At 33.5% G+C, this 25815-nt stretch overlaps 1 protein-coding gene and 1 pseudogene across 1 annotated transcript in view; both read right to left on the bottom strand.

Annotated features, from left to right (window-relative positions):
• LOC145263160 (corticotropin-releasing factor receptor 2-like) overlaps nt 1-25815 on the bottom strand; it is an 878460-nt gene that overhangs the window by 126036 nt on the left and 726609 nt on the right. The window contains exon 6 of the mRNA XM_080120166.1: nt 14030-14183. Coding sequence (XP_079976292.1) covers nt 14030-14183 — 154 coding nt within the window. The remainder of the gene's footprint in view (nt 1-14029; nt 14184-25815) is intronic.
• LOC145263334 (5S ribosomal RNA) lies at nt 12001-12119 on the bottom strand (annotated as a pseudogene).

Consider the following 25815-nt stretch of genomic DNA (forward strand, 5'->3'; position numbering starts at 1 on the left):
CAACTGCCTCAGATAAGCAGAGGCTATAAAATTTTGAGCCGGGGGGTATATGATTTGGATTTACATATGATATCCCACTTGATTAGAGGTAAAATTTTTTAAAAGTAGTTAAACTTGATGTCTGGGTTATTGTTATTAAAAGATGATGTATGGTTGGATATTCTCAGCTTTATTAAAGTGGAAGTGGAACCGATATACGTGTATGTTTTTGGGCGCAGTGCGGCTACTATTAGTGGTATTAATTGTTCCAAAGTTATGTTTAGGGCGAGGGCAGGTTGAATTGTTCGAAATATTGTTGTGGAATTGGTTGTCAGTGTTACTGTCATGGGAATAGGCTGACGAAGGAATGTTGCTATTTATATTGGTATTGTTCTTATTTGGTAAGCTTATTGGAAGGCAGAAGTGATCATTTTCGTTATTATTTGAATTACGGGAGCTTTGTAATTGTGAAATATTAATAGCGCTGGTTTGGAGGGATCTAGATAGTAGCTCAGTTACAGTACATTAATAAACCACATTTGAATACAGTTATTCATTCATTCATTGTTTTTTTTTGCAGTTAAATTTAGTTTTCTTAGTTAAGGGGGAAGGAATTGTCTGTGTGTCTTTAATTTGTTATTATATGCTATAATAGTCTGGGTTAAATTAGAGTAAGCTATCTTGATGGTATTTTTTTATTAAACAAAGTTCTATACCTATGTGGGTACTTATATTGAAAAACTCTCTGTCGCCTTACGGATTACTAATGAGGAATTCACAACCCACACTAAAATGTTATTCCCGGTTTGTCTGTCTTTTTTCCAACTGTTTCATGTATATATATTTTTAAGTGTTTTTTTTTTTTTTACAATTTATGACAAAATATCATAAATTGTTGCTTCATCTAATGCATCAACCAGCAAATTCTAGCTTTTGCTACAATTATAATTTGCTAATTTCTCACTGTCCTATGATAAGAAAAATAAGAGTGGCATTCTTTAAAACTCCGCGAAATAAGGAATTTGAAAATTGCTTTTGGAGTATTCTATAAAATAATAAATTTAATTGTAAATTTTAATTTAAATTCTTTTACTCTTTATATCAAAACTCATCAGTGCTGTTAGGCTAACACCTTTCCCTAGCCAATAATTGAACTTCCTTTCCCTAGCCAATAATTGAACTTAAAACCATCACGTTGATAGTCGGCAGTTCCACCCACAGGAGCGGCGCCCGCAAATGACTCTAACAAATTCTCATTTATATATATATATATATAATAATGTTTTATAAACATTCAGGGTGATGATTTATTTGTAACGTATGACAACAGACGTGAGATAAATGTAATGAAAGGCGCGAACCAAAGCTAATGAAAAAGTTTTTTTAAAAAGTTGGACACTTTAGAATATATTTTATTCAATGAAAACGATGCCCCCACCGGGTCTGCTGACGTCATTAAAAAAAGCTACACCCAAACTATATAAGTTTTTCTTGATTATTTTAACGTGTAATTAACTGATAGTGAAAACAATCATCATCATCATCATCATCGTCGTCGTCGTCGTCGTCGTCGTCGTCGTCTCTATATTAATACGATAGCGTGAGTGTTCTTTTGTGTGTCACGCTTACATCCAGGTCGTTTAATTGTTATGTTCTTTTTTTTGTCATAAATAATTTTACCAAGAATTCTTCATAAGTTTTGGTTTCGATTTCGACTATAGCTGATGGCACTTAAATCATCTATTTTTTATAAATAATTTTATCAAAAATTCTTCATAAGTTTTGGTTGGTGTTTCTATTATGGCTGAAGGAACTCAAGTTATATATATATATTTTTTATTTTTTTTTTTTTTTCATAACTTTTTATTTCGGTTTTGATTCAAGCTAATGCAGCCAAGTCATATAAATATATTTTTTATTTTTGAAAACGCAACTTTATAACATATAAAAATCGATAGAACATTAACTCTATAATAATATATACGAAATCTGCAAGAATTAAAATATAATATTTAAGCGTACTTTACGACCGGGCTTTGCCGGGCGTTCGTGCTAGCTTAGATAAATACTTTTTCAGTTTTAACAAAAAAGCTACAATTATATCAGAGCGTCTCCATTTACACTGAACATCTACAGAATGCCAACATATGAATCAGTCCCCTGTGGAATTTCCACAGGTCTCGCTAGTTATTATTATTATTCTTTTAGTCAGTCTCTCTGTACGCTCAGCCTTTTCTCAGAAATTACTGGCTGAATTGTTTTTATAGACGTTTGTTATAATAAGGTACAGTAAACTAAATATTATGGTATCATTTGATGCACAGTTATGGTTTAATAGGGATTACTCACCACAATATCACATTCACTCTCAAGGTTTTTTTCTCTGAAACTACTGAACCGATTTGCTTAAAATTTTGCATGGACGTTTGTTATGGTAAGGTGCAGCGAATTAGTATTATTCATTTGATGTACACTTAGGGAGTAATAGGAATGAATAAGGATTAGTATTTAATGCCAAAATTCAATGAAATTTTTGCCCGTTTTAGTCTAGTTACTACTACTACTACAACTACTACAACTACTACTACTACTACATGCATATACAAATCAATAGCAGAAGTTAAAAAATAATATGAATGTTTTTCCATTGCGGGGAGATTTTCTTTTACTATTCTATTCAGTGTCAACCTGTAAAATTTTAGGCGATTCAAATATTTGACTTCGCATTTCGTTTAACCGACGAACCGCGTAACTTACAATCGGTGGATCGTGATAATATCTCATATTTGATAGCCAACATATCGTTCTATCATTAACAAGATACATTTGCATTAAAAAAATTCACAACAAACACTGCCTAGCTACAGCCAATGTCAACAATTTCACCCCTGCCAAATTTCATGAACAAAGTTTTTTCCTAGAACTGCTCATCTCTAGAATATTATACCACAGAGCTGCTTTCCAAATGAGTACAATATGTTTGTTTTCAAGTCCAACGTAAACAAGTTCTTGTTGAGTCGTTTCTTTAAATAATCAAATTCCCACCACTACCCATCACATTCCTTAACTCTTATCATCAAGTGGCCTTCCGGCCCTGATGAGAGATGACTTACTTTTAAAATGAAATTAAAAAGAAACAAAACAAACAAACAAACAAACAAACAAAAAACAACAACAATGTCAGTTACTTAATTATCAGAAATTAAGAATTTTTGGTTGGAAAACTCTTTTTCCATTAAAAAAACGATTCAGATAAATGAATTGCTATTAAAAATTTGTTTATACTTAAATGACTGTCTAAGGTTAAGATTATTTTGTCAGTCTACTTTGTAACATCTTCTCTATTGCGTTAATGAAGGACATTTTTTGGATAGCCTCTTTCGATCCAGGTGATTGAACGCTGGTAGTGGGGTTTCTTTCAGGTTTGATTTGTATTCTTCTTATTGCTGTTGTTGTTGTTATTGTTGTTGTTGTTGTTGCTATTATTGTTATTCACTAAGAGCTTTCACACAAATCATTATCAAAATTGTCTTTGAAATCAACCTGTATTGTTCCTGGAATCTAAGTGACAACAAGTCTCCTCAGACTTCCAGTACTAACCACCTCTTTCGATAACATTTTCAAATTTGCGTTATTGCAATTGCCGTTTATCATTGATTTCTCGTTGGCAATGATCATTGGACTTCAGTGGAATTCGAACGGTAAGAAGCCCCTCCAATGTCCCAGTCCTCTTTACATTCATCTAGTGGAAGTTATGGTTAGTGTTTTCTCCCCTCGATCTTTTCATTCTCTTGAACCTTCTCGGTTATTTGGTGTGGTGTCAGTTTATGCCGACACAGTATTTTAAAACTTATTTTTTTTGTTTTAAAGTTTTTATTTTTAGTTTTTATTTATTTTCTTGGGGGGGGAAGAGGGGCAAGATTATCAGTTATAAAGGTTTCAGTTTTCACGATTCCATGTGGTGTTTCTTTGTGTTTTACTCCTATAGCGGTTTGCGCCTGTGTTAGTTTCCACATTCAAAAATTTTCCTTAATATTTCACCTGTTTTCATTATTGCTATCCGTTGTACTTTCTCAGCCATTTCTATCATTCCAATCCACCCCATTCTCTTTTCAAAGGTTTTGGTATTGTTCCTAGTGCTTCTAATATTATTAGTGTTATCTTGACTTTGTTCATTTTCCATATTCATTTAACCTCTTTGGCAAGTTCCGTGCATTTTCTCCTCTTCTCTGTCTCCTTGATATTCACTTTGTTGTCTTCTAAAACGGCGAAACTATCAGGACTTTTCCTTGTTGTTAACTATTATGACGTCCAGTTTTCTTCTTTAGATTGGTTTATCTCTTTGTATATCCATGTCCCATAGAATTCTGTAAATTCCATTTTTAAGTAGTGCTGCCGGTTTATACTTGTACTATTTTTCTCTGTGTTCAAGATGCAATTGCTTGCATAAATTTCTGTGTAATGCTTTCCCCAATCAAATGGATGAAGGTAGTACACAGAAATTGTGCATACGCTTATTATGTGGGTTATTGTTTTGTCTCTTTATCCACAGCATATGCATTTAGTGTTTTTTTGTGTCTTGTTGATCCTTGTTTTGATGTGATTTGATTCTAATCGCGTTATCTTGAGCAGCTGTTAATAGGATTGAGTTTCTGTATTTGAGTTTCCTTTTGTAACCATTTTCAAGTGTTCTTGTCAGTCTCATCTTTTGTCATCTTTATGAATTATCTGTGTTTCTCTTCCTATTTTTCTTATCTTATCCCTTTTTTTGTTAGGATCATTTTTTCAGTGTCTCATGCTGCGGTAATTAATCTTTCTGTTTTATGTATTTTTCTAATTCTTTTTTGTGCCATTTACACAGTCTTCCATACTAATCCTAACCCTCTTCCTCCGTCTTTTCTTTTCACATAGAATCGATCAGTATCGTCCTTTGGGTGTAGTGCATTGTGCATAGTCATGAGTTTCCTGATATTCTGGCCGAGATGCCGCAGTTCTTCTTTGATCCAGAGTATCTTATTAGTGACACTGCTCATTTGTTTATATCTTTTATTAGGTTTCTACTATATATTTTAGTTTCTGGGAATTTTCTTGTTCTTCCAAGAAATTAATTTCCAATTTTCTCTTTCATTTCTGTCGCTTTGATGGTATCTGATTCCAGAACTCCTAAATATTTGCAGTTATCTTGTTTGCCTAATGCTCTAATCTCTGTTTGGTTGGGTAGTATCTTACCTTGCTTCGAGTTTTCCTCTTCTCATGATTAGCAGTGCGCATTTTCTCCATACAAAATTTCATTCGGATATTCTGGCCGAAATTTCTGGTTGTGTTTATAAGCTTCTCTAGTTCCTTCTTGGTTTTTGCAAACAGTTCCAGGTCATCCATATACATTAGATGGTTCATTCTTTCATCTGCATTAGTGAACTTCTATCCAGCTTGACATTTTCTTAGCATACTATTAAAGGGCATCATGGCTATGATAAATACTAGTGGCGATAGGGAATACCCTTGTAAGATATATCTTTGTATTTTAATCTCAGTTATGTATTGTCGATCAGTTGTCAATTCAAGTTTTCATATTCTCGTTGCATTTCCAATCAAATTGATAAAATTTCCTGGTATGATGTGCATTTTCAAGCATTCTATTATTCATGTCGTACGCTTTCTTGTAGTCGATCAATGTCATGGCTATGTACTGCTTTCTACTTTTTACCTTCTTCAGGATCTTTTGGTCTATGTACAATAAGTCGCGTTTCTCTTTTTCCTTTTTGACATTCTTTCTGTTTCTCGAGGAGTAGTTCGCGATTATGAAGCGAATGAGAAATTTTTTCCTTCAGTTGCACTGTCAATATGTTCCACATTTTATGGAAACATATTATTGGCTTGTAGTTGCACCAGTGTGGTTTTACTTTTGGTCATTTAGTTATCAATTCTCGCACGTGTGCTCCGTGGATGCATCTTTTCAGGTTCTGAATTAGCCTTTTATGTAGTGTCGTGAATTTTTTGAACCTATATGTTTGTATTCCGTCGTTACCTGGTGCTCTCCAGTTTGCAATTTTTTGGAGGGTCATCTTGAGGGTTTCCTTGCTGATTTCATTCACTATCTTCGATTTGCTGTGACTGTTCTTTTATGTCTTTCGATCATTCGTCATTTTTATTGTGATCTTGTCACTCTTCTCATATTTAGCTCCATCCGCATTTTGTTTCTGTCGGGTCCGGTTAGGTTTTGGGTTTGTGCACCTTCAAGCTCGTTTTTTTTTACACTAAACTTGCTACCACTTGTATCTCAATTCCAATGGTATTAATTGCTTTCTTGCCAATATGTTAGGATTTGCTCTGGCACCGATAATATTTTATCAAGGCTGATTAAATTCACTGTCGTGTGCTCCATTATTAAGACTGATTAACATTTAAAGCTTAATTTTTCCCATTTATCTAAAATTATCTTCTTTGCTTCTTATTGGCTAAACGCGTTTGTTATAGTTTTTTAATTTGTTAAGAAACTGGATAAGCGTTCAAGATATTTCGACGGTTTCCATCATACAAGAACCAGAAGCTTAAATGCAATTACCATTGTTATTATTAACTCTTTACATCGAGAAACTCCCTGCCTTGTCTGGAGCGACTTTTACAGTGTCCGAACTACCATCTTAGCCTGCTTTCTGTGGTAGCGATGTCTTCAATGATTCGGGCATGCAATTCATCGCACAAAGGAAATGTTAATTCGTGACGTAATCCTCTTTACCTCTTTGCCTAAGTAGCAGATGTATATGGGCAGCTGAGGAGGATTTCGCTGAGCTCTCAGGTCAACAGAAACTGCCACAACCATGCTCAGAATCGATATGAGTCGCCGTCATAGCTCGAGATGTAGTGTAGGCTTGGGATTAAACCAGTTCAATCCGACTAAGCGAAGTATATACAGTGCCGACAAAAAGAAAGTCCGCACTTGTAATTTTTTTCAAAAAATGCAAATTTATGCTAAATTTAATGTAACTGTTTAAACAACCTATACCTCGTTTGATTCGGCTTTTCTTTCTCTATAATTTTACCTGTTCATATTTGAATGTAATTGAAATATTCTAGTGTTCACATCAATTTAAAAAATAACTTCAAATTGATGAGGCAAAAAGAAAGTCCGCGGCAACAAATTCGCTTAAAACCAGCTTAAATTATTGCCCCTAAATCAATTTAAAATATCCACCAACAGGCAACAAAGCATCTCTAATTGTACTTGTTGTTCTTCCAAGTTATACAACGTAACATTTAGTCCATATACCATGAATTTCTCTTAGTGATCGCCAGGAGCTCATTAATCTCCACCTTTCTGGTTTATCCAATCGAGAAATCGGCCCCAGATTGAAATGTGATGAGAAAACGGCACAAAAGACTGTGCAAAAGCACCAAAACACCGGCAGTGTTTGTGATGCCCCTAAATCTGTTCGAACTAGAGTAACTTCTAACAGGGAATACAATGCTATCAAGATTCGTAGCCTAAGAAACAGATTTGAAACGGCTAAAGGAATTTAATTTGCGAGGATCTGCTGCAAGACGAAAACCAATGATTCTGTAAAGAACAGAAAGCGCCATCTGGACTTCGTCAGATGCAATGAAGATCATGACTCTTCATATTGGTCAAAAGTGCTTTTAGCGAAAAAGCAAGTTCAATGGGCTAGGCAGTGATGGTAGGCAGTACGTTCGTCGGAGGAAAGACGAAGAATTTAATCCTAGGTGCTCAGTTTCAACACTGCAAAGTGATGGAGATTCAGTTTTGGTGTGAGGCATTAGTAGTAACAATGGTCCAGGGCCTATAGTTCGCTTGCAAGTACATTAATATGTTAATTGAGCATTTTCTACCCTACTTTGGTCGGAATTTGGATGATAATCCCATCTTCATGCAGGATAATACTCCAATTCAGACAGATGGGACTGTCAAAAGGTTCCTTAAAGAGCATGATATTCCGTGCTTGGATTGGCCTGCACAATCTCCAGACCTCAATCCTATCAAAAAAAGTATAGTATTACATCACGCAACAGCTACGCAATGATAAAATTTCAAATTTGGACAAAAATTAAAGAAAAGTATTGCTGCAGTCTCATTCAAGGAATTCCCAAAGGATTGCAGGCTGTCAAATTGCAGAAGAGCTATGCTACTAAATATTAACTAGTTAATTGTGTTCCTGTTGTATTTGTGTTGCATTAATGTTCTAAAGTTACATTTAAATAACAATTTTCTATTGTGTGGACATTCTTTTTGCCTCCTCAATTTGAAGTTATTTTTTTACATTGACGTGAACACTAGAATATTTCCATTAAAAGTCAAATATGAACAGGGAAAATTATAGAAGAATAAAAGGCGAATCAAATGAGGTATATTTTGTTTAAACAGTTAAATTTACCTTAAATTTGCAGTTTTTGAAAATTACAAGTGCGGACTTTCTTTTTGCCGCCTGTATATATATACACATATATGTGTGTGTGTGTTATACCGGCATTCCTTGAAAAGAGGAATTTACACTGATTAGCACTATAAATAGCGCTAGTAACTCCAACACCGGTGAGAGAGATGCGACTGCACTTCAACTGCTAGCCCAGTACCAAGCAGATATACACGCTTTCCTATCTTTGTACATTATTGTTAATACACTTGTTCCTTAACCAAACCTCGACTTGATTGTTCCTATTGTCACTATTGTTCCAACACAAGAATATATATATATATATATGAATTCTTCTATAATTTTCCCTGTTCATATTTGACTTTTAATGGAAATATTCTAGTGTTCACGTCAACATGTGTGTGTATATATATATATATATATATATATATATATATATACACACACACATATATATATATATATATATATATATATATATATATATATATATATATATATATACACTTGTGTCCGATATTATTCATACCCCTCGGATCTTTGAGATTTCTATAAGAATATTGCTCAAACCGAGAAGGTAGACAATATTAAAGGGATTTCAAACAATAAATCAAGCATAAGCATTTAATTTAAACTCAACAAATAAATAAATTATGCAAGTTTGAAACATTATACAAAGAAAAACAATAATGGCACTTGTTCAAAATTATTCATACCTCCCTTACTAATAGTCAATAGCATGCCCTTTATTCTTAATAACTGCCTGTAACCGTTTTGGATATTTATCAACAAGGTTTTTACAAGCATCAACACTGATTTTTGACCATTCTTCAATGCAGTAGTACTCGAAATCCCTCAAATTTCTAGGTTCCCGCTTTTTAACCTCAGTTTTCAATATGTGCCAGAGGTTTTCGATAGGGTTCAGGTCGGGACTCTGGCTAGGCCATTCCAAAACATTAATTTGATTATCCTCAAACCATTTCTTGACTATTTTGGCAGTATGTTTTGGATCATTATCCTGTTGAAGGACCCAGTTTGGTCCTAAATGGAGCTTCTCCGCATCCTGTCTAATGTTTTTCTGGAGTATCTCCAAATATTGCTCCTTCTTCATGGTTCCATCTATCTTGACCAAACTACCTGGACCACTAGCCGAAAAGGATCCCCAAAACATTAGGCTACCACCACCATGTTTCACCGTGGGTATGGTGTTCTTTGGGTTGTAAGCTTCTCCTTTCTTCCTACAAACGTAAGAAGCATCCATATGGTCAAACAATTCAATTTTTGTTTCGTCAGTCCACAAAATACTTGAGAAAACGGACTCTGGAGAATTCACATGGGTCCTAGCAAACTTTAGACGTGCTGCAAGGTGTTTTCCGGTGTGCAATGGAGTCCTTCTTGGTCTTCTTCCTTTCAGACCATTTTCATGCAAAGTCCTTTGCAATGTTTGCCTTGCTATTTTTATGCCAGAAGACTCCAGATTTTCTAAAATGTCCTTAGTAGTGGTGCTTGGATTTGCATTAACACTTCTTACAATATTCCTGGTGGCTCTAGCAGACAGTTTCCTTTTCCTTCCTCTACCAATCAAGTTGTTTGTTGTGTGGTGGCTCTGGAATTTTTTGATGATGCTCTGTACTGTTGCTGTAGGGACCTCAAATTTCTTGGAAATTGACCTGTAACCTAAACCATCCTTATGTGAATTCACAATTTTAGTCCTAAGATCATTACTAAGCTCTTTTTTCTTCCCCATTCTAATAATTTTTATTCTTTTATTGGTTTTCAGTTGATATCATTTTAATTTCTGAAAAATGCAAAAAACGAAATGAAATTAATCAAAGGTTGTATAAAAGCATTCAAAATAAGAATCAAACAGGAAACAAACAGTCAGAAACTCGATTAATACTGAAAAAATAAGGGGGTATGATTATTTTTGAACATTGCAGATTTTATAAATAGCTGTATATTTCTTTTATTACAAGTATCCCGAGATTTTAAAACGACGAAAATGATAAGAAGAGGTTTATTAAGAATATGTATCAATATGGACGTAAACAATAAATTCTTACAAAGTTACACCTAATAAACTCAATTTTCAAGGGGGGTATGAATAATATCGGGCACAAGTGTATATATATATATATGTATATACTAGCGGGCAAAAATCTTGGACAGTTCAGTTTTTTTTTCAAGTTCTCCAGAATATTCGGGGGTGGAGGATTTAACATATCTTTTATGTTGATACACTGTATAAATTACACTTCCTTATAAAAGAATAGAAAACAGTTATGAGCATTTCAATTTTTTCTTAAATTAAAGTCGCCAAAACCGTGGGACAAAGCAAAGCAATAATTTATTGTGGACTGTGAAGTCAGTTTTGTTCAGTTTTTTAAGTACGAAAATGACGAATAAGTCGATTACGTCACTTTGTAGTCATTGCAGTCGGTTGCACCATCATTATGACACCTAAAATTGATGCCTCCGTTAAAAAATCAATTATTAAACTTCATTCAATACGGAAGATAGCTGATGACTTGAAGCTGTCGAAAAGTACCGTTGAGAGAGTTATAAAGGATTTCAAGAATACTGGGAACATTCTATCATCGAAGAAAAATGGCAGACTTTGAATAACTTCTCCTAGACAAGATCGATTGATCAAGAAGATAGCACTGAACGATAGGTTTCAGACAGCTGCCAGCATTTCTCGTGAACTACATGCCTATCATGACATCAAAGCGTCTCGTAAAACAGTATCAAGACGCCTGAATGAAATTGGTCTGTTTGCGAGATCACCAACTAAGAAACCGTTGATAAACAAGAAGAACAAGAAACTCAGATTAAGTTTTGATCAAGAGCATGTGTTGTGGACAGATGATCAGTGGAAAATGTATTTTTTTCTGATGAAAGTAAGTTTAATGTATATGGATCTGATGGGAAGACATTTATAAGGAGGTTTGTTGGCGAAAGATTTAATAAAAAATGCACGAAGAAAACGGTTAAGTTGCAATAGAAGGTGCGCTGTATAGAAAATAAAGGTTTGTTCACTAGATATTAAATGTATGACCACCAATTTTGATATTTTGATATTTTAATGTTATTATTTTTAAATTTATTTTCTTTGTCCCACGGTTTTCGTCACTTTAATTTAAAAAAAAAATTGAATGGCTTTTTAAATAGTAACGTTATTATTTCAGCACGGATCAATAAGTGCACTAGTACCGTGTAATTAATATTGTATCAACATAAGAGATATGTTAAATGTGTGTAAGTTTATTTGTAACCGCCCTCTCCGAATGCTCTGGAGGAATTAAAAAAAAAAAACTGTCCCAGAGTTTTGGCCGCTAGTGTATATATATATATATATATATATATATATATATATATATATATATATATATATATATATATATATATATATATATAAAAGGGAGTTTTTGTATGTGTGTATGTGTGAGTGTGTCTGTGCGAGTTCGTTACCTATGGACTTCGAAACCACTGTGTGTGTGTGCAGTCAGCACCAACCCTATTCAGGAGTATGAAATTCATAAGCGGTCCCCAGTCGCATGTATATCCCCGTTAGGGGAGATGACGGCGTTAGGTTTTTGCTACTTTTTGCAGGGAGGTGTCGACGTCCTCCTACATATAGCACCTGGACTTCCCAAATTGGCCACCTATTTTAGTAATGATCAGGCTCAACGTTGCTTAACTTCGGTGATCTGACGGGAACCGGTGTGTCAACGTGATTATGCCGTATCTTCGAAACCACTGGGCTGATTTATAAATTTAAATATATAAAGTACATTTGTGTGAATTTTCATATAAATCTTCGAAACCACTGGGCTGATTTATATGAAATTTTACACAAATGTACTTTATATATTTAGCAGTGTTCTTAGATAGGTTTCGTGTCAGCATGTTTTCGATAAATATTGATAATCGATAATCGAAAAATCCGATGAAAGAAGGAACAGGCGATTTTGGCTAAAGTTTATACCTTATGCAATCTAACATCACAAGTAAATTTCAGAAAGCCCTATAATCATATAAATAATATAAAATAAACAGTGGGGTCTTTAATATGATAGATGCGCGTTCGAAATGAATGTTTCTGTTCAGAGCACAACTTCAACATGGTATTTGACGTTTGCATTTTAAACTTAAATTCAAGCCATTGTATAATAAAATAATTTTTATAAAATCAACAGAAGCTATCTACAATGAATTATAGACTATAATGTATTGTGAAATAAGTCACTGTTGGAAGGCATGTGAAGCTTTATCCAGGTGCACTGCGATACCCAACAAGAGCAGACAATCAATCCATTTCATTGAAAAATGATCGATTTCACCGATTTTCGTTGATCATCATTCAATCCCAGGCAACCTCGGGTCTCCCTGCATGGACATGTATATGTGCATGTGCATATGTATGTGTATGTATATGTAGCTTTGTATGCGTATGTTTATGTTTACACGTATGCATGAATTTATATATGTGCAGACTTTTAATTTATTTAAAAAATATTTGTTTTACTCATTTATTAATTTGTGTGCGTATATAAATATTTATATACACATGCGTGTATATAAATATGTATATACACATGCGCGTATGTAAATATGTATATAAACATGCGTGTATATAAATATGTATATACACATGCGTGTATATAAATATGTATATACACATGCGTGTATATAAATATATATATTTATATACACATGCGTGTATATAAATATGTATATACACATGCGTGTATATAAATATATATATATATACACATGCGTGTATATACATATTTATATACACATGTGTGTATATAAATATGTATATACACATGCGTGTATACTTGTATATCTATGAAATACCTATTTAGATAGAAAAGATTGATTGCAAATACAGATTACTTCATTTAACTGATAGAGTTAATAATTTAAGTTCTATTAAATGGTTTGAAAATCTGTTCCTCAAATCAAAATTTAGAGAATATTTTCCATCGACTCGAGCCGAACAAATTATCTTAAGTTAATAAAATAATAAGTTTTTAGTGAATTACGAAATAGAACTGGAGTAAATATAGGGTGGCCCCCCCCCAAATGCTACACTGATCAATTATAAGAAAGAACAACAGAAGTAGCGAAATTAGATTTCAGAGCATCTAGATTTACCCAACCAGAGTCATCATGAGTCTGAGGAGCGGATATTCATCGTAGAGTAGGGCTTTCGGTTGAATTCAAAGTTAAAACTTGTCAGTATCTTTTGGGATACACTGTATTATATTCAAATTATTTGATTTTCATTATCATAAACATTTTAAAAATGCATCGGTCCCTGTATGGCTGGATCGCTTAGATATCTATTTATAAACAACGGGGAAGGGCGACAGTGCCTACCAGATATTCTAAAAAAAAATGTGAGTGTTCCTTTTTTCTTTTCTTTTGTAATTTTCGGTGGCATTCTGGGAAACTTTTATTCGAAAGTTATTTATGACTGCGAGATTCATTTAGATTCCTAACGAGACACGGAAATGCAAACATGTAGATTGATCCGCGTAGACACATTACAATGTTTATATAATTTTATTTATTTTAAGCTCCACACACGCATTGAGCACTTTTGAAAAATATTAGTTTTTAGTTTATAATAATCTGTTAAAAACACTTACCCCATCCAATCAAGAGAAAATGACAGAGTCGTAATTTATCTGCCGAATAAGTCCAGACGAGAATTACGTGTAGGTAAAGGCCCTCCACAAACATCCAGAAAAAATTTGTTGACGTGAAATAATGCAATGATATCACCAAACTTTGGCAGACCCACTGAAAAACAGAAAACGAACAAATAGACATTAACAAAAATTGTTTTATAATGTAATGGCTGGCAAAAACATATTGGCCAGGGAATCGACGAACAAAAAATGAGAGATGATAGTTTTTATTATGCAAATATAAAGTCTCCACTTTTATCGATCAAAAATCTATTTCAAACGGATCGTGACAAATAGACAAAACTGTTCGCACGGACCCAGACTTGATATATCCAAGGCCTTTGAAAAAGTCTGGCTCGAAGGGCTGCTAATAAAAATTAAATCGTACGGTATAACTGGACATATACTAAATATAATTAGATCCTTCTTAAACAATGAACCATCCAGGTTGTCATTGACTGATGTACATCCACGCAGCTTAACATTAATGCGGGAGTGCCTCAGAGGTCGATCCTTGGACCACTATTGTTCCTGATATTCATAAATGACTTCCCTGATAATATTGCATCCGAGAGGAGTATATTTGCTGATGATACAATGCTATATAACATGCATGACGGAAGACTGGATGTACACAAATCTAAGCCAATGGGTGAATCCTTAGAAAATTATCTCCACCCTGAGTTTATGGAGCCTCCAACTCCACACTGGACCAGGCACACCACTCCCTCCCCGACTTTCCTTTGCGGACAGACGCCACACTTGACGATTTGAAAATTACCCCTTCTCAGGTGCATGTTATCATAAAAAACCTAAACACCTCAAAAGCATGTGGATCATATCTCATCCCGGCTGTGCTAATAGAAAAATACTCTGCTGAGGTTGCTCCTGTTCTCTCCAAACTTTACAATAAATGCCTTAATGAATCTTGCTTTCCCGACTGCTGGAAAACCGCTTCTGTGGTGCCAGCCTTCAAGAATTCTGGTGAAAAAACTAACCCACTAAATTATCGCCCCATTAGCCTCCTCCCGCTTTTCGCCAAAATATTTGAATCCTTAGTTAATCAAGCTCTAGTCCAACACCTAACAGCTGCTAAAATCCTGACCGACAAATATGGATTCAGGCAAACCCATTCAATAGCAGATATCTTAACTGTAATCACTGAACGTATATACCGTTCACTGGACAAAACAGGGGAGGGTAGAGCGGTAGCCCTTGATATATCTAAGGCTTTTGACAGGGTATGGCACGATGGACTTCTAAGGAAAATTAGATCATATGGTATCACTGGAAGAATACATAATGTAATTAAATCCTTCTTAAGTAAGAGAAAAATCCAAGTTGTCTTCGACGGTCGTACATCTAAACAATATGATATAAATGCGGGAGTACCCCAGGCGTTTATCCTTGGACCTTTATTATTCCTGATATTCATAAATGATCTCCCTGATAAAGTTGTTTCGGAGATGGTTATATTTGCCGATCACACCAGCCTCTATAACAGGTATGAGGGAAAACAAATGAACACATATCTAAGGAAATGGCAGAAACACTAGAGGATGACCTCCAATCTGTATTGGAATAGGGACAAAAATGGATGGTCGCATCAATACTGTCAAGACTAAGCTTGTTTCCTTCAATAATTACAAGAAACCTTTTCTACCACCAATAGCAATGGCCAAGAACAGACTGCCTGAAAGTACTTCCTTTAAACTCCTTGGCCTAACGTTTACAGGGAACATGAACTGGAGTATATACATTGAGAGCATTGCCAAGGCTGCTGCAAAGAACGTGGGCTCTCTCTCCGTGCCAGAAAATTACTTACGCCTGAAAGTATCCTGTACCTCTATAAGGCCACCATTCGCCCATGTATGGAGTACTGTTGTAACATTTGGGCTGGTACATCTGTTGCTTGTCTCTCACTCCTGGACAGGGTTCAAAAGAGAGTTGCCAACCTGATAGGCCCTGAACTGTCATCTAGGCTTCAGCCTCTGTCCCATCGACGAAATGATGTATCCCTCTGCCTGTTCTACAAATACTTTAATGATGAATGCTCTGACGAACTGCAAGCACTTGTACCTCCCCGACGTGACTACCCCCGACAAACTTGACAGGCAACTAAGTTTCACCCCTTTACAGTAGAGATCCCTAGGTGTAAGAAAGCCTTTTACTCCAATAGCTTCTTCGTCAGAACTGCAAGTCTTTGGAACTCCTTTCCGGGATACTGCTTTCCCAACTGTACTGATATGCAGAAGTTCAAGTGTAATGTGAACAAACATCTTTCTACTCATCTCCTTTCATAATGCCCCCGCAAATTATGCCCTGATAGTAGCCCCTTACTTCAAAGTGGCACTTTCCTTGTTTGGGGTGAAAATTTGATAATAAAAAGGACTAAGCTGCTCTCCTTTAACAATTAAAAGAAGCCTCTCCAACCACCGATATCCATGACAAATAACTTCCTACCTGAGAATTCTTCCTCCAAATTACTCGATCTAACATTTGCAGGCAATATGAACTGGAACAAATACAAAGAGGTCATTGCGAAGCTGCAAAGAAGGTAAATTCCCAAATATCGAACTAAAAGACTACTAACACCTATGAAAGCCACCATTCGCCCATGCATGGAGTATTGTTGTCAAATCTGGGATGGTACATATACCACTAGCCTCTTCCTCTTGGACAAGACCCCAAAAAGTTTTAAATTTAATAGGTCCCACTTTGTCAACTAAGCTCCAGCCCCTGTCTTATCGCCGCAATGTTGCATCTTTGCACCTGTTTTACAAATATTTTAATCGAATGTGCTCTGATGAACTCGTTGCACTTGTGCCCCCATTGGCGTATATATCCCCGACAAACCCGCTTATCAGCAAACTTTCACCCCTTCACTGTTGAGGTCCCTAAATGCCAGAAAGCGTTTTACGCTAATAGCTTCTTCCTTCGAACAGCTATACTTTGAAAATATCTTCCTGTTACCTGTGTCTTTAACTGTACTGATATGCAGAAGTTTAAATGTAACGCAAACCAACATCTTGCTAATCTTTCCTAGGCATGGTTCCAAATAGTAGCCTCTTACGTCCAAGTGACGATATGCCTTGTTTAGAGTGAGTGTGAGTAAAAAAGAGCGCCGGTCAGTTCAGTTCAAGGCAGGCAAACTTAGAAATAGGCCAAATAAACTATTGATGACGGTTTTCGGTTTTAGAAATATAAAATTGACAAGCAGTGTTGACCAGAAAACATTCTCTGATCATTTGCGTTCGCTTTAAGTTTGTTGGAATTTTTAATATCACTAGTTTGAACGAATGTAAAAAAAAGTAAATACACTCTTAAAAAATATCTTTAAATAAAGAAGAAAACATTTCAATTTGAAAAAATACTAAATAAACAATTAAAAACATTGAAAACCAGAAAAGTATATGAAAATACTTGATTTGATTATTTGCAAGAAAAACAATTTCAATTATAAAACGTTTTATTTAATAACTTATTAAAAAAGAAATTCCAATTATAAAAACAGTTTCATTTTATGTGTTAATAATTTAATAAAATATGATGAAAATAAATTATTCTTTGTTCTTCTCCCCTCCCCCAAAACATCCTCCCTAAAATATAATGGATAACAGTTTCCTGATAAACATCGTTTGTTAATTTCCGTATTAAAAAACAGAAGTCGTCATCAAGTTGACAGCTTCTCTTTTATTGCCGAGTCATCAAAAATATGAGACTGAGCGCCTTTCACTGCATCAACAGGCACATCTGGGGCCACGATGGGACAAGGATGGTACCTTACTAGAAGGTAAAAGTTGATGGACGGTTTTGTGTTAACCTGATTAATATCCTGACCTGTGAAATAGATGAGAGCTCGAATAAAATAAAATTGTCAATATTTAACATGCCCGTATATATTTTTGTATACACTTTCACTCATTTTCCAAACATACAAAATGTATTCCAAGATGGCGGTACAGTTAGTCAAGATGAAATCACGAGACGTCCACGTAAGGAATGTAACACACAAACACATTGGTAAATGGAATTGCTTAAATGTAACACACAAACACATTGGTAAATGGAATTGCTTAAATGTAACACACAAACACATTGGTAAATGGAATTGCTTAAATGTAACACACAAACACATTGGTAAATGGAATTGCTTAAATGTAACACACAACCACATTGGTAAATGGAATTGCATTAATGTAACACACAAACACATTGGTAAATGGAATTGCTTAAATGTAACACACAAACACATTGGTAAATGGAATTGCTTAAATGTAACACACAAACATATTGGTAAATGGAATTGCTTAAATGTAACACACAAACACATTGGTAAATGGAATTGCTTAAATGTAACACACAAACACATTGGTAAATGGAATTGCTTAAATGTAACACACAAACACATTGGTAAATGGAATTGCTTAAATGTAACACACAAACACATTGGTAAATGGAATTGCTTAAATGTAACACACAAACACATTGGTAAATGGAATTGCTTAAATGTAACACAAAAACACATTGGTAAATGGATTGCTTAAATGTAACACACAAACATATTGGTAAATGGAATTGCTTAAATGTAACACACAAACACATTGGTAAATGGAATTACTTAAATGTAACACACAAACACATTGGTACATGGAATTGCTTAAATGTAACACACAAACATATTGGTAAATGGAATTGCTTAAATGTAACACACAAACACATTGGTAAATGGAATTGCTTAAATGTAACACACAAACACATTGGTAAATGGAATTGCTTAAATGTAACACACAAACACATTGGTAAATGGAATTGCTTAAATGTAACACACAAACATATTGGTAAATGGAATTGCTTAAATGTAACACACAAACACATTGGTAAATGGAATTGCTTAAATGTAACACACAAACACATTGGTAAATGGAATTGCTTAAATGTAACACACAAACACATTGGTAAATGGAATTGCTTAAATGTAACACACAAACACATTGGTAAATGGAATTGCTTAAATGTAACACACAAACACATTGGTAAATGGAATTGCTTAAATGTAACACACAAACACATTGGTAAATGGAATTGCTTAAATGTAACACACAAACACATTGGTAAATGGAATTGCTTAAATGTAACACAAAAAAACCCATTCATAAATGGAATTGCTTAAATGTAACACACAAACACATTGGTAAATGGAATTGCTTAAATGTAACACACAAACACATTGGTAAATGGAATTGCTTAAATGTTACACACAAACACATTGGTAAATGGAATTGCTTAAATGTAACACACAAACACATTACTAAATGAAATTGCTTAAATGTAACACACAAACACATTGGTAAATGGAATTGCTTAAATGTAACACACAAACACATTGTTAAATGGAATTGCTTAAATGTAACACACAAACACATTGGTAAATGGAATTGCTTAAATGTAACACACAAACATATTGGTAAATGGAATTGCTTAAATGTAACACATAAACACATTGGTAAATGGAATTGCTTAAATGTAACACACAAACACATTGGTAAATGGAATTGCTTAAATGTAACACACAAACACATTGGTAAATGGAATTGCTTAAATATAACACACAAACACATTGGTAAATGGAATTGCTTAAATGTAACACACAAACACATTGGTAAATGGAATTGCTTAAATGTAACACACAAACACATTGGAAAATGGAATTGCTTAAATGTAACACACAAACATATTGGTAAATGTAATTGCTTAAATGTAACACACAAACACATTGGTAAATGGAATTGCTTAAATGTAACACACAAACACATTGGTAAATGGAATTGTTTAAATGTAACACACAAACACATTGGTAAATGGAATTGCTTAAATGTAACACACAAACACATTGGTAAATGGAATTGCTTAAATGTAACACACAAACACATTGGTAAATGGAATTGCTTAAATGTAACACACAAACACATTGGTAAATGGAATTGCTTAAATGTAACACAAACAAACCCATTGGTAAATGGAATTGCTTAAATGTAACACACAAACACATTGGTAAATGGAATTGCTTAAATGTAATACACAAACACATTACTAAATGAAATTGCTTAAATATAACACACAAACACATTGGTAAATGGAATTGCTTAAATGTGACACACAAACACATTGGTAAATGGAATTGCTTAAATGTAACACACAAACAGATTGGTAAATGGAATTGCTTAAATGTAACACACAAACACATTGGTAAATGGAACTGCTTAAATGTAACACACAAACATATTGGTAAATGGAATTGCTTAAATGTAACACACAAACTCATTGGTAAATGGAATTGCTTAAATGTAACACAAAAAAACCCATTGGTAAATGGAATAGCTTAAATGTAACACACAAACACATTGGTAAATGGAATTGCTTAAATGTAACACACAAACACATTGGTAAATGGAATTGCTTAAATGTAACACACAAACATATTGGTAAATGGAATTGCTTAAATGTAACACACAAACACATTGGTAAATGGAATTGCTTAAATGTAACACACAAACACATTGGTAAATGGAATTGCTTAAATGTAACACACAAACACATTGGTAAATGGAATTGCTTAAATGTAACACACAAACACATTGGTAAATGGAATTGCTTTAATGTAACACACAAACACATTGGTAAATGGAATTGCTTAAATGTAACACACAAACACATTGGTAAATGGAATTACTTAAATGTAACACAAAAAACCCATTGGTAAATGGAATTGCTTAAATGTAACACACAAACACATTGGTAAATGGAATTGCTTAAATGTAACACACAAACACATTGGTAAATGGAATTGCTTAAATGTTACACACAAACACATTGGTAAATGGAATTGCTTAAATGTAAGACACAAACACATTACTAAATGAAATTGCTGTAATGTAACACACAAACACATTGGTAAATGGAATTGCTTAAATGTAACACACAAACACATTGGTAAATGGAATTGCTTAAATGTAACACAAAAACACATTGGTAAATGGAATTGCTTAAATGTAACACACAAACACATTGGTAAATGGAACTGCTTAAATGTAACACACAAACACATTGGTAAATGGAATTGCTTAAATGTAACACACAAACACATCGGTAAATAGAATTGCTTAAATGTAACACACAAACACATTGGTAAATGGAATTGCTTAAATGTAACACACAAACACATTACTAAATAAAATTGCTTAAATGTAACACACAAACACATTCGTAAATGGAATTGCTTAAATGTAACACACAAACACATTGGTAAATGGAATTGCTTAAATGTAACACACAAACACATTGGTAAATGGAATTGCTTAAATGTAACACACAAACACATTGGTAAATGGAATTGCTTAAATGTAACACACAAACACATTGGTAAATTGATTGCTTAAATGTAACACACAAACATATTGGTAAATGGAATTGCTTAAATGTAACACACAAACACATTGGTAAATGGAATTGCTTAAATGTAACACACAAACACATTGGTAAATGGAATTGCTTAAATGTAACACACAAACATATTGGTAAATGGAATTGCTTAAATGTAACACACAAACACATTGGTAAATGGAATTGCTTAAATGTAACACACAAACACATTGGTAAATGGAATTGCTTAAATGTAACACACAAACACATTGGCAAATGGAATTGCTTAAATGTAACACACAAACATATTGGCAAATGGAATTGCTTAAATGTAACACACAAACACATTGGTAAATGGAATTGCTTAAATGTAACACACAAACACTTTGGTAAATGGAATTGCTTAAATGTAACACACAAACACATTGGTAAATGGAATTGCTTAAATGTAACACACAAACACATTGGTAAATGGAATTGCTTAAATGTAACACAAACAAACCCATTGGTAAATGGAATTGCTTAAATGTTACACACAAACACATTGGTAAATGGAATTGCTTAAATGTAACACACAAACACATTACTAAATGAAATTGCTTAAATATAACACACAAACACATTGGTAAATGGAATTGCTTACATGTGACACACAAACACATTGGTAAATGGAATTGCTTAAATGTAACACACAAACAGATTGGTAAATGGAATTGCTTAAATGTAACACACAAACACATTGGTAAATGGAACTGCTTAAATGTAACACACAAACATATTGGTAAATGGAATTGCTTAAATGTAACACACAAACTCATTGGTAAATGGAATTGCTTAAATGTAACACAAAAAAACCCATTGGTAAATGGAATAGCTTAAATGTAACACACAAACACATTGGTAAATGGAATTGCTTAAATGTAACACACAAACACATTGGTAAATGGAATTGCTTAAATGTAACACACAAACATATTGGTAAATGGAATTGCTTAAATGTAACACACAAACTCATTGGTAAATGGAATTGCTTAAATGTAACACACAAACACATTGGTAAATGGAATTGCTTAAATGTAACACACAAACACATTGGTAAATGGAATTGCTTAAATGTAACACACAAACACATTGGTAAATGGAATTGCTTAAATGTAACACACAAACACATTGGTAAATGGAATTGCTTAAATGTAACACACAAACACATTGGTAAATGGAATTGCTTAAATGTAACACACAAACACATTGGTAAATGGAATTGCTTAAATGTAACACACAAACATATTGGTAAATGGAATTGCTTAAATGTAACACACAAACACATTGGTAAATGGAATTGCTTAAATGTAACACACAAACACATTGGTAAATGGAATTGCTTAAATGTAACACACAAACACATTGGCAAATGGAATTGCTTAAATGTAACACACAAACATATTGGCAAATGGAATTGCTTAAATGTAACACACAAACACATTGGTAAATGGAATTGCTTAAATGTAACACACAAACACTTTGGTAAATGGAATTGCTTAAATGTAACACACAAACACATTGGTAAATGGAATTGCTTAAATGTAACACACAAACACATTGGTAAATGGAATTGCTTAAATGTAACACAAACAAACCCATTGGTAAATGGAATTGCTTAAATGTTACACACAAACACATTGGTAAATGGAATTGCTTAAATGTAACACACAAACACATTACTAAATGAAATTGCTTAAATATAACACACAAACACATTGGTAAATGGAATTGCTTACATGTGACACACAAACACATTGGTAAATGGAATTGCTTAAATGTAACACACAAACAGATTGGTAAATGGAATTGCTTAAATGTAACACACAAACACATTGGTAAATGGAACTGCTTAAATGTAACACACAAACATATTGGTAAATGGAATTGCTTAAATGTAACACACAAACTCATTGGTAAATGGAATTGCTTAAATGTAACACAAAAAAACCCATTGGTAAATGGAATAGCTTAAATGTAACACACAAACACATTGGTAAATGGAATTGCTTAAATGTAACACACAAACACATTGGTAAATGGAATTGCTTAAATGTAACACACAAACATATTGGTAAATGGAATTGCTTAAATGTAACACACAAACTCATTGGTAAATGGAATTGCTTAAATGTAACACACAAACACATTGGTAAATGGAATTGCTTAAATGTAACACACAAACACATTGGTAAATGGAATTGCTTAAATGTAACACACAAACACATTGGTAAATGGAATTGCTTAAATGTAACACACAAACACATTGGTAAATGGAATTGCTTAAATGTAACACACAAACACATTGGTAAATGGAATTGCTTAAATGTAACACACAAACATATTGGTAAATGGAATTGCTTAAATGTAACACACAAACACATTGGTAAATGGAATTGCTTAAATGTAACACACAAACACATTGGTAAATAGAATTGCTTAAATGTAACACACAAACACATTGGTAAATGGAATTGCTTTAATGTAACACACAAACACATTGGTAAATGGAATTGCTTAAATGTAACACACAAACACATTGGAAAATGGAATTGCTTAAATGTAACACAAACAAACCCATTGGTAAATGGAATTGCTTAAATGTTACACACAAACACATTGGTAAATGGAATTGCTTAAATGTAACACACAGACACATTACTAAATGAAATTGCTTAAATATAACACACAAACACATTGGTAAATGGAATTGCTTAAATGTGACACACAAACACATTGGTAAATGGAATTGCTTAAATGTGACACACAAACACATTGGTAAATGGAATTGCTTAAATGTAACAAACAAACACATTGGTAAATGGAATTGCTTAAATGTAACACACAAACACATTGGTAAATGGAATTGCTTAAATGTAACACACAAACATATTGGTAAATGGAATTGCTTAAATGTAACACACAAACTCATTGGTAAATGGAATTGCTTAAATGTAACACACAAACACATTGGTAAATGGAATTGCTTAAATGTAACACACAAACACATTGGTAAATGGAATTGCTTAAATGTAACACACAAACACATTGGTAAATGGAATTGCTTAAATGTAACACACAAACACATTGGTAAATGGAATTGCTTAAATGTAACACACAAACACATTGGTAAATGGAATTGCTTAAATGTAACACACAAACATATTGGTAAATGGAATTGCTTAAATGTAACACGCAAACACATTGGTAAATGGAATTGCTTAAATGTAACACACAAACACATTGGTAAATGGAATTGCTTAAATGTAACACACAAACACATTGGTAAATGGAATTGCTTAAATGTAACACACAAACACATTGGTAAATGGAATTGCTTTAATGTAACACACAAACACATTGGTAAATTGAATTGCTTAAATGTAACACACAAACACATTGGTAAATTGAATTACTTAAATGTAACACAAAAAACCCATTGGTAAATGGAATTGCTTAAATGTAACACACAAACACATTGGTAAATGGAATTGCTTAAATGTAACACACAAACACATTGGTAAATGGAATTGCTTAAATGTTACACACAAACACATTGGTAAATGGAATTGCTTAAATGTAAGACACAAACACATTACTAAATGATATTGCTGTAATGTAACACACAAACACATTGGTAAATGGAATTGCTTAAATGTAACACACAAACACATTGGTAAATGGAATTGCTTAAATGTAACACACAAACACATTGGTAAATGGAATTGCTTAAATGTAACACACAAACACATTGGTAAATGGAACTGCTTAAATGTAACACACAAACACATTGGTAAATGGAATTGCTTAAATGTAACACACAAACACATCGGTAAATAGAATTGCTTAAATGTAACACACAAACACATTGGTAAATGGAATTGCTTAAATGTAACACACAAACACATTACTAAATTAAATTGCTTAAATGTAACACACAAACACATTCGTAAATGGAATTGCTTAAATGTAACACACAAACACATTGGTAAATGGAATTGCTTAAATGTAACACACAAACACATCGGTAAATGGAATTGCTTAAATGTAACACACAAACACATTGGTAAATGGAATTGCTTAAATGTAACACACAAACACATTGGTAAATGGATTGCTTAAATGTAACACACAAACATATTGGTAAATGGAATTGCTTAAATGTAACACACAAACACATTGGTAAATGGAATTGCTTAAATGTAACACACAAACACATTGGTAAATGGAATTGCCTAAATGTAACACACAAACATATTGGTAAATGGAATTGCTTAAATGTA

Source organism: Euprymna scolopes, chromosome 38 (assembly GCF_053919585.1).
Source record: "Euprymna scolopes isolate OS-2025 chromosome 38, ASM5391958v1, whole genome shotgun sequence".
Classification (NCBI taxonomy): domain Eukaryota; kingdom Metazoa; phylum Mollusca; class Cephalopoda; order Sepiida; family Sepiolidae; genus Euprymna; species Euprymna scolopes.